At 32.5% G+C, this 11,526-nt stretch overlaps 1 protein-coding gene and 1 long non-coding RNA gene across 2 annotated transcripts; both read right to left on the bottom strand.

Annotated features, from left to right (window-relative positions):
* Positions 1-696: 696 nt before the first annotated feature.
* LOC106776715 (putative disease resistance protein RGA4) lies at positions 697-4,767 on the bottom strand. Its single transcript, XM_022775938.1, has 2 exons — positions 1,038-4,767; positions 697-851 (listed from the first exon to the last, which is right to left on the bottom strand). Exons 1-2 carry the CDS (start codon positions 4,360-4,362, stop codon positions 844-846), a joined length of 3,333 nt encoding a protein of 1,110 aa, XP_022631659.1. The 5' UTR covers positions 4,363-4,767; the 3' UTR covers positions 697-843.
* A 2,272-nt stretch (positions 4,768-7,039) lies between these two features.
* On the bottom strand, positions 7,040-8,191 carry LOC106777495. The gene is made up of 3 exons (XR_001376958.2): positions 7,880-8,191; positions 7,318-7,351; positions 7,040-7,239 (listed from the first exon to the last, which is right to left on the bottom strand). It is a non-coding gene; the product is annotated as an uncharacterized LOC106777495 (long non-coding RNA).
* Positions 8,192-11,526: the final 3,335 nt, after the last annotated feature.

Below are 11,526 nucleotides of genomic sequence, written 5' to 3'. Positions count from 1 at the left end.
GCTAATACCTTCCCTACACGTAACCGATTCCCGAACCCGAAATTCGGTTTTCGCAGACCTTGCCTTGTCATTTTATGGTTTTTCCGTAGTTTTCCAGAATAAACTATGGTGGCGACTCCAAAACATATTTTTCAAATTTTTTCTCTTTTTTGGATCGTCGTTGTCCCGTCGCGATTCTGGTTGCGACAATCCTCTTAAGTATTAATACCTATTAGTACCTCTTAAGTACTACTACATTAGTTAACTTTTAAATTAAATAAATAATCAAAATAATACTAAACTATCAGACATGATTGTATGTAATTCCTATTCAACAAGCATACATAAAGTATATAAATCACTTCATTTACACTCATTCATAAAGGTAATACTGTAACCAAAAATGAATTCATATACATCCTAAAGACATAAATATTGAAAAGGGCAACAACTATAGAGTTTTTTTATTTTTTATTTTCAGAACTAAAATCTAAACAGCTGCATCATCACTGCTATCTTTTGTTGGCTCAACACCTAATTCCTTATTTGATGACTAATAATGATCATAACAAAAAGACATAAAATTGTAAGCTAATTTCAAAAGCAATATTTGATCGTAAACAATATTTGAGGCTAAACAAATTCAAAATAAAAATTTTATACAAATTTGAGGCACACAAAACGCAATAGCTGATAAAAAAATTGAAATCTCTTTGGAAGGTACCACCAATGACTACATAGAGAACAAAAACATAGAAAAATTATAAGAATGATGCATACTTGAGGATTGATCTATTTGAATCACTGCTAAGCTTATTCATAGCATCCCACATGCAATCCAGATCAGCAACAAAAAGAACTTCATTAAAATCCTGAGACGAGGACAAAAATATAGGTTAAAGATAGAATACAAATGATTTTATAGCAGACATTACATCACCTAGAAATTGCGTATAAAAAAATTGATTTCCTTTTACTACTTTATGTGAGCACAAACAATACTGAAACGTTGTTTTATTATTTAATATATACACTACGCAAAAGGCTTTTGATTTTACCACAAAACGTCAGTCTCCTCGTGAAAAATAGTTCTAATTTTGGAATGTGGCTTATGTATTGCCAATCCTCTCCTGTTTCCTTATTACATCGCTTCTTCAGATAAGGACTGTACTCTATTATTAAATGAGACAAGTTGGTGAGGCGTTGAATGCTACTCGGCAGTGACCTCAACTCCTCACAGTAAAAAAGGCCTAATGTTTCAAGAGTAGTAATGTCTCCCAGCCAGTCCGGCAATGAAGTACACGTGCATTCCTCTATATGTAAAACTCGTAGGGAGGGGACACGTTGTAAACCATCTGGTAATGTAGAGCAGCTCTCGATTGAAACCTCCCGCAGGGCAGATAGTTGACTCATATTGCTTGGTAGAGCCACCAGCTCTGGACATTTACTGATCCTCAAACCATGAAGACAAGCCAAATGTCGCACACCTTCAGACAAGGATTTCAATTTCTTACAGTTTTCAATGGTCAAAATTCGAAGAGAAGTTAGGCCTTCCAGCACGTGTTCTGGAAAATACTCCACATCATACCATTCTTCAATGTATAGTTCCTGCAGTGCACCCAATCTGCTGAATTCGTCAGGTAATACCACCACTCCTTTAATGTTTATAATCCTTAAGGTCTTTAGACAAGCCATATTCTCCCCAACCCCTTCCATGAAAGAAGTCACATCCTCAATTCCTCTAGCATCAAGTGTCTCAACACAAGGAAGACGTGGGACTTTAAAGTTCAACACACCATTAATTCTTAATTGGGAAAGACGAGGAAGCATCTCTACTCCTTCATCACTCAACAACCTCTCCAAATTTGGTAAATTATACACACTCAATTCATCCAACGATGGAAATGCCTTCTCTTCCACGCCGTCATACGTCTCACCATCTATCCACTTCACATTTTTCATTCCACTCACCTTTAGCCTTTTCAAGTGTGCTAGTTTACCAAGTGGGGGAAGCTCTTCACAGTTCTCACAGTCGGAGAGTCTAACATCCACCAAGTCTCTCAAAACTCCACTATTTCTCATCCAACTCGATAACTGCCTTCCCTGATATCCATTTATTTCAAAACTCTTGAGAGTTGAGGGAGGTTCTAGGGCTTCCAATACTCTCTCCACACTAACATTACTACCTTTTGGATTAGCATTACCATCCCATGACAACTCCAGGATATTCAACTCCTTCTTACCAATCAAATTTGCTTCTTTAGCATCCAATTCATTGAGGACGTTCTCAAGGCCTCTGATTCTTAGCGTGCCTCCCAGATTTAAGCTATGCAACTCTGCTAAGCCACACCCTGGCTTTGAACCCACCACGAAAATGCTTAGTGTTCTTAGATGCCTTAACTTGCTAATTTTGGGAAGCGACTTTTCTACTTCTCTACAATCATTCATCACAATATGTCTTAGATCTTGTAATTGTGTCAAGTTTTTGGGCAGTCCACAAAGATATCTGCACCTTTGCAACTTCAGAATTTGCAATTTCCGCATTTGACAAATTGAGTTATTTAAGCTTCCTTGAAAATGAATCAAACTCAAATATCTCAAATGTGTTAAATTCTTGAGTGGGGACAACCAAGAAAATTGAGTGCATAATGCTCGGAGAGAATGGTTTGATGGCACCAGGTCAGAATCACTAACACGAAAAGAAGGCCCCAAATCAAGAAAAGTCCGCAGGGATTGAACTTTCTTGAAAGCATGCATGAATTGTCGAAAAGAAACATTAGAAGAAACATCAGAAGATAACAAGGTTGAATAGTGAACTCTACTTGAAAACGGAGTCAACCTTCCTTCCACAAAAGCCGCACATTCTTCACCCATAATAGACTGGGCAAGATCATGTAATAGATCATGCATCTTGAAAGTTGTTATTATACCAAATTCATCACGCTTTGCTTCCTGAAAAAATGATCTACGGTATAATTTATTCCACACTTTATTTCCAACATCCTCCACTTCTATGTTTCTTTTACTTTCAATAAATCCATTAGCCATCCAGAGATGAATCAATTCTTCCTTGTCTATTTCAAAATCTTTGGGGAAAATTGCACAAAACGAAAAGCATCTCCGCAATGACAACTCCAAATTAAAATAGCTTAATTTCAAAGCACGCATGATAGAATTTTCCTCACCTGTCGCAGAACTACTTTCCTCCCGTATATCCCAAATCTCACTTTCCTTTACATTCTGCCACTGTTTTACTTCACTTTCATCACGTAGTAGGCTTCCCAATGTTTTGATTGCAAGCGGCGAACCAACGCATTTTCTCACTATCTCTTTGCCAATTGATACGAGTTCTCCCATTTCTTCTCGGTTTGGTCCAAACGCATGGTATTTGAACAACCACCAACTTTCATCTCCTGACAATTCTTTCAAATGGTAAGCAGGATGCGTCTGCATGATGAAAGCAACTTCCTCGAGTCGAGTAGTGACCAAAATGGTAGCTCCTTTTGCTGCTCTTTCACACTGCAACTTTCCCTTCAACTGCTCCCATTTTTCTCGGTCTTCATTCCACACATCATCAAGAACAAGTAAATACCTCTTCCCATGCAACACTTCTTCAACCTTTTTCCGCATTGCTTCTAAGCTATTGAGATTGGGATTTTGTCTGGTGATGCATTCTAAGATGGATTGTAGTATTGTCATGGTGTTGAAATCATCAGAAACACAAACCCAAATTGTCAAGTCAAAATGTTTGCATACCCTGTGATCATTGAAAACCTGCTTGGCTAATGTTGTTTTTCCAAGTCCACCCATACCAACTATAGGAAAGATAGAGAGCTCTTCACGGTTATTAGCGTCTTCAAGAAGAAACTTCACAATTTGATCTCGATCGTGGTCTCTGCCATAAACTACAGGTTCTGTAATGTCAGAGCTAGTTTGGCGCCAATCATCATCCACTCTTTGCACCACTTCTGTGAGACCAGGTTCTAAATTAAACGTGCTCTTTTCTTCATGAATGTCATGAAATCTTTGGGTGATGTCTTTCATCCTCTTGCAAATATTGAAACGAAAGAGAATGTCATTAGGATGGAGACGAGATAAGCATGAAGTATGTCCATCATCAGAGTGCATCTTTGCAAAGTGAATTGAACATTCATCCAAGATATCATCCAATACATATGCTGCATCTGTGAGTTTCTGCAGCCAATCCTTCACAGCATGATTTGTCATTTGCTTTCTCTCAGCATCTCTGAGGACAGCACGGATTGCGGTGAGGTTGCTGGACAGTTTATGAGTCTGTTGATCAACACCCCAACAAGATGTAAGTTGGTATTGAACAAAAGATCCCAAATTTTGAAGCACAAATCCCAACAATGCTTCGGCCATTAGGAGGAACGAGCGCTAGATTGAAGGAAAGGTTGGTGAAATGGAGAAGAGAGGCAACGAGTGAATAATAATTTGGTGTGAAAGAATTTGATATGTACTTTAACTAACTTATGCTGGGTGTTTGGAATATAACGAGCATAGTAATTATAGAAGCAAAGTACATTTTATTTTGAAGTTATCTGAGTAGATTGAAAAACAAAATGCTATTCGTATTGTGAAAAAAAAAAAGAATAAGTTGTCAACAGCTGGATGATGGAATCTCTTCTTCTTGCAGCTCAAGAATATGTTGTCATCCGCAAAGTATATTGAATTGATGAAGGAAACCCATAACCGATTAGCAGAGTTNAAAAGATCCCAAATCAATCTTCCAAGCAATGCAACATTCTATACCTTTTCTTACTTCCCGTCCAGATTATACCCTTTAGAGATTATACCCCTTAAAATGATGCATCTTTATGCTGGCAATCAGAAAAGGAAAGTAGCTTCATTACAGTTAAAAATAAAGTGTGTATTTAAATAAATTGTTTTCAAAAAGTGAAAGTTATCTACAGTTAAATCTTAACATAAAATCATTTACATAGTTCAATATCAATTTAAAAGAGTCACCATTCATTCAATTTCACAATCAAGTTCTATTTCATCAAAGTAACAATCAAACACCCTAATTTACGTCAAATAACAAAAATGATTAACTTTTGATTTTCCATTTCACATACAACTCTCATAACCCAAAACCTATAACCTATGCAAGTTTTTACTCGTATTGTACACTAAATTCAAAATAGAGTTAGCTTTTCTTTTCTTAAACTTTCTTGTACTCTAGGGCATTAAACTGTGAAAGAGAGGATGTGTTATGAACATCACAAGAACTCTTGGATCACCTTAAACAGAGAGATCCTAAAAATTAAACATCTCGAATCAAACTCAAACCCAAACCCAAAATTTCATAGTTCCAAAATAAGATGATTTGAAGTAAAAATATAGAAAATAACTTACCATTGTTCTCTATTTCCTAGCTAGATTGTATCCTTGAAAATCACAAAGAAAATGAAAAAGAGTTTAGGTTTTTCTTTTGAAAGGTGTTAAAGACATGTAGAAGAAGATAGTTTGCAGAATAGAAACAAGCTTCTATCTTTGTAAATGAAGTTTTTATATTTGTATTAGCACACATTTGTTAGATAAACTCACACTTGGGCAAAAATAATTGATCTGTACTAATTCAAATTTATCTATTTACCCTGCTCTATTTGTTTCAATTCGAACGTAACAATTTATTATAACCTCCCATCATATTTTCTATTGTCAACCCCCTTCCTCACTTGAATACAACTTTTATACTACCGTAAATATAAAACTAACACCCGTAATAAAATACAAGATTTATTAATTAAAGCTTATGCATGTCATGTGTTAGATAGTTTCATACTCATATATTATATGTTTCATTCACTAATTTATTATACCAAAACACATGTCGAACTAGTTTAGTAGAAAAGAGGCTAACTTCTACCGTCGCATATCAGTTTGACAGCCAAATTATCAGCCAAAATGCGAAATGGTAAGTGGAAACTGAATAGGATAATTTAACCTGTCAAGATTTGGACTTGTGTGTAGGAGTTTCTTTTTAGATTTTGTAAAATATAATGTTGAAGCTTCTAAGGCACGTAAATATAACAGTAACTACTATGTTATCAACACCTTCAATAACAAGGCGATTATTCTAATTTGAGCATTGAACATATTATGGATTGCAATTTCTACATATGAACGTAACAGAATTGGATTTTTTGAAGCTAGAAAAAACATGTCAATACAAGAAATGGGCTTCGTAATATATACTGTGTAAATTTGATACAAATGATATCTTGGATGTTTGTATATGAAGATCTTTCATGCATTCATTCTTGACACTGGATTGGAGGAGCTGTTTTTTGGGAGAAATTAATAAGATCATAGAGTTTAGCCCTGATGTTACTCTTAAAACCTTGCAGGAAGCGAGAGCTCTTCTTGGTAAGTTGGAGTATAGGTAATGTAGAAGGTGCTCTTCATATCAAATTGTATATATAAGTGTGCACATGGAAAAAGAGTTTAGCAGAGAAAATTGTCATGAGTAAAGAGTTTCTTCTTGACACTTCAAAAATATGTTAGAGTGTACAAATAAATTTTATATATTTTATAAGAAAAGATATAATTAACATGTAAATGAAGATATATATATATATATATATATATATATATAAGGTTTAAGATATTTATATTGTTAAATCTTCTTCCAGTAATAAGGTTACTAATAAACAACTTTTCAATTAAAAGAATAATTGTCAAGAACACAAACTAGAATTTGATCATTCTTTTTACTTAAAGAAGAAAAATCAACTTTTGGTTTAAAAAACAGTAAAAGAACTTAAAACACATGTATAAATGATTAGAAAGTATTGTTAAGAATCCACTTAAATTCATTTAATAATGTTTTAAAGATCTTATATATGTATATGTTTTGCATTACTTACAAAAAATAGGTTAGTACTTTAAAGACTAAATATGACACTCTTTCATGCAAGATGAGAACACACTCTTCAACTCAATTGGGTAACTCAATTGGTTTGTAACCCAAAAATTCAAACAAGAAAGAAGTCTGTAAAATGTTCTCAAAATTGAGTACTTGAAGAGCATTTAGATTATTCTTTTTAAATTAAAATTCTTTCACCATCCATTACATATACTTACCCAAGGATGCACTTTAGGATCAATAAAAAATCTAGCTAGAAATAAAGCAGAAGCTGCTACAACAGAGAGTAAGAATCTTATACAATCATCATCCAACAAACTTTGCTCAACAAAATATCAGCCCAGAAATTCAATCTTCCAATTTGGAGTCTGAAATATAAAAAGAAAATGTAAAAACACAAAGCTTTTGTGACAATAAAAAAGAATGAGAAAACCAATTCAACTCACTTCTTGATAATCAGAAACAGTACCAAAGAAAAACCTGAAACAATAATCACACCCGAGTTAATCAAATTACATCTATTTTTGAAGGTTGGATATTCATATTTGCATATAAAACTCCCACCTCAAAAAAGTGATTGCAGTAGTCTAAGTATGAGGGATAACGTAAAATCAAAACATTGATAAATTCGATAGGACTTGAGTTTCAAACTTGATTTATTGGTAGAGTTAAGAGAAAAAAATAAATAATAAGCCAAGTGAACAAACAAAGCTACCTAAAAGCTAGATCATGATATCAAAACAAACTAATAAATTTTCAATATAGCACATGTTGACCTTGTTGTTAATGAAATCTATATCTGTCAAATGAAACATTGTACAAAAGATTAAAATAACCCAACAACAACCACAAATCTAAAATGTTGAAACTTTGCACCCAAAAAGCACAACAACCCCAAAATGATCAACAAAAGTTCAAACCACAGTTACCACAATAAACACAACAACCCCTAAATAGAAAAAAAAAATTAAAACAACTCAAACCCATTAAGCAAAATCAAAGGATTACCGAAAGAAACAACGAGAAGCTTTAAAAACCACATCCAATGGTGGTTTCGCCCTTTGTTGGTGCTTCAGAACGGCAGACGGCGACGGATAAGGCTCCGGTTAACCGCAAGAATCCAATGAACGGTGAAAAGTTGGCCAATGGCCGATTCTCCTCAAACGACACTTGTGGCTAGGAATATGCTCTCTCTAGGGTTCTCTAGCGAGAATGATATTTCTAATTATTGAAATCGCAAATTGAAACCCGTGCAATCAAAATCACTTACTTCCATTTTCATGTCATTTTCAATTTTTAAAATCTCTTCTACATGGACCAATCAGTGACATGTGTTTAAATATTGTCAAAAGTTGTTGTACAAGTATCATTTTCCTTTTTATAGTTCATAAGATTTGGTCTCCATTAATGGGTAGATGAGAAGGAAATTTAGGGCTTGTTTACTTTTTAAAATTGTTCTCTTTCCTACACATCTTCGAAAACAGAAAATAAAATAGAAATAAAGTGTAATTTTGTAATTTGAGATACAAACTTAGAATGAAAATAGAAAGATTTGCCCAAATAAAATAAGTTGATAAATTTAATTTTTCTCTTACTTGTGATCTTGCATTTCATAGATATGGCATCTGCTACATTTATTGAGCCACATCTTGTAGTGGAATTTGTTGGGCAGCTGTTAGGGAAAGATGTGATGTCAAGGCCATTGTCAGATGCTGATCGCATTAAGGTAATTAGTACAGTGACAGAGGACGCTAAGTTCATATGATATTATGTCTATATTGATCAATTTAACGAGCTTCTTTTTAACGTCTCAAGCAACAAGAGAACTTGAGAAAGTTGTTTTTCTTCTTATTAGCACTCGTAGAAGTTATAGTGATTTTCCGTTAGGAAGGGAAAGGCTTACATTAAAAATAGCCACTTCCGAGACAATAACGGTTCACTCTATGGTAAGCCATTTGAATTGATAATACCTCTATGATTGTTGTATGGTATCAATCACCGACTGCTACTTGCTTGAGTTGACATGGTACACAAGATGTTCCTAGTTATAATGCAGAGTATTCATTTAAATGTTTTTTGTTTTCAGGTGATCTCAAGCGAATTTGGGCTAATTTCACAATGCTGTCTCACAAAGCTTTGTCTTCAAAATCACCAAACAGTACTTAGCTAATGTGTCTCTGAAGATCAATGTGAAGGTTTGTTTACTTCTCAATCAAAAAACTACCTATTCTGACTAAACACTACAAAAATAATATATTTTAACAGGTTATGTTCCGGCGGTTTTTGAAACCCCAAATAAATCCGGCGGTCAAAACCGTCCCTAACATTTATTTATTTTTTCTTAAAATAACTTTTCGGGCTAAACACTGTAAACCCCTTTTAAGTTTCTCTTCGTTTAAGCTTCCATTTGTCATCTACTGAGAAGTTAGAATTTTGAAGCCTTGACCTTGGTAATATGTGCTAGAACATGTCAAAATCTGAACCAGATTTTGTTGTTTATACGTTTAATTCATTAATTGTTTTGAGGTTGAGTCATCAATACTTTCACAATTTGTCTCCTCTTGTGTTGGTTTACTCTTATTCTCCCTTTGTTATCGTTTTAGTTTGGGAAGGTACCGGTGAAAAATATTCTGATAGTTTGTGACCTGTACGGTTAAATACACAGTAAATGCGAACCATCTACCGTTTACTTTTAACCTGTATTTATAGTTTTTGGTATGGGAACGTGATTAGCAATATCCTAAACTCGGTCCAATCACGACCTATTATCACTAATCGTTATTTACCTTAATCTTTGTGAGGTTATTTACTATACCAGTCGGATTAGCCGAACATCATCCATCTTATGTTGGAGTTATCGAATATTCATTGTGCGAACTCAAGGATGACTGTTGTCACGAACAACCTTGACTAGCCTTCACTGTCCGACGTGCCGTCTGACCCTCCCGGTTATCTAGTACACTGATGAAAGTCCCGATAGCTCCTATTATTTTAAGGTTTAAGACCTTTATGACATCAACAATGTCTTTAGATTAACGTAAATGGTTAGAATTAGTTGAAAATATAAAAATTAATTAGAGATAAAATAAATTTAAATTATATTTCTTCTCATGAAAATAATTAGAATTAATTGAAAATACGAAAATTAACTAGAGATAAAACGAATTTAAATTATATTTCTCCTGGTGTAAATGGTTAGAATTAGTTGAAAATGTGAAAATTGACTAGAGATTAAACGAATTAAAATTACCTTTCTTGTAAATAGTTAGAATTAGTTGAAGATACATAAAGATAAAACAAACTTAGACTAATTTTACTAGTTGATTTTATAAGAAAAATTTAAATTTAAATTGTATTTCTCAAAATGGTATCAAGGATTACTTGAAATTTATTATTTGTTTTGAACATGTGGTATTACTTATTATCCATAATGTTTAACAAGATGTATATGCATCACCATCTAACATGTTAAGGATACATTGAAGTATTGAAGTATTGCACTAAAGAAATTTTGGTGACTATAATCTTGCAAGATTGATAAATTTTTGTCAAAAGTTACAAAAACATGTGGAAGCTTTATTTTTTGGTGAGTGTGCTTTTTGTTTATTATAATCTAACATCTCACCTATGGCTGGAAAGGTGTTGTTGCTTTGAATTCACCCTAACGTCTTCTTCCTCATCTCATTGTCTGCTACTTTTCTTTTTACTCAACTTGTTCTTTTTTTGTTTTTGTGTTTAACAATTTATATGAAACTTTTGTGCAATGATGGAGGTATTAATATATTTCTAAAATGGGAATTTCTTTTGTTCAAGTATGAATTTACATTTTTTAAATATATTTTAGTCTTTAAGATAAAATTAGAATTTATTTTTGAAATATTAATACATTTTAATTTTTTAAAAATAATAAATATAGTTTATATGTCAAATTTATTTTTTAACGTATATTAAAATGAAAATATGTTATATATTATTAACATAAAAATGAATTTCATCTTATCATTTCTTTTTTAAATTTAGAAACTAAAATAAATCAAAATTTCAAATAAAAATGAATTTTAAATTTTATATCAAAATTTAAGTATTAAAAATATCTTTAACCTTTAAATAAATATAAAATATTGAACACGATGTGATGAAAAAAACTTATGAGTTTATTATTTTAATATTTTTAGTTGAAGATAATGTAAATTTCTTATAGGTTGGGTTGGACCATGTTTTATTACCCTAAACATATAAATTCCAAATAGTTCTCTCAGTTATCCATTAGTCCATGATCCTTCCAAACTTGAAAGGACAAAATAATTCAAATTTACAAAACTTCAATTTATGTTAAAATTACGCAATAATAAATAATTAAATAATTTTAATAAGGGCAGATAAAACCACCTTACGAGGATTTAAAATTTTCATTAGTTCAAAATGTTAAAAAAATCTAAACATAAGTTAAAGTATCATAAATAAAAATAATAAAATAACAATATTATATAAACTTATTAGAGTTAAAAAAAAGTTTCTGTTAAAAAAAATTTAACTTTAAATCAAAGATATTTTTATAATTCTAAAATTTAATTTAAAATAAAATAAAAATTATTTATTCCTTATTTGGTCCACAGGTAGTTATTATCTTTTATTTTAAAAAACAAGTATTTTTT

Source organism: Vigna radiata, chromosome 11, assembly GCF_000741045.1.
Source record: "Vigna radiata var. radiata cultivar VC1973A chromosome 11, Vradiata_ver6, whole genome shotgun sequence".
Taxonomy (NCBI): Eukaryota; Viridiplantae; Streptophyta; class Magnoliopsida; order Fabales; family Fabaceae; genus Vigna; species Vigna radiata.
This window is presented reverse-complemented; position numbering and strand designations above follow the sequence as displayed.

Excerpts from the sequence above, each read along its gene's own strand:
- LOC106776715 (XM_022775938.1), bottom strand. The coding sequence starts at position 4,362 with ATGGCCGAAGCATTGTTGGGATTTGTGCTTCAAAATTTGGGATCTTTT.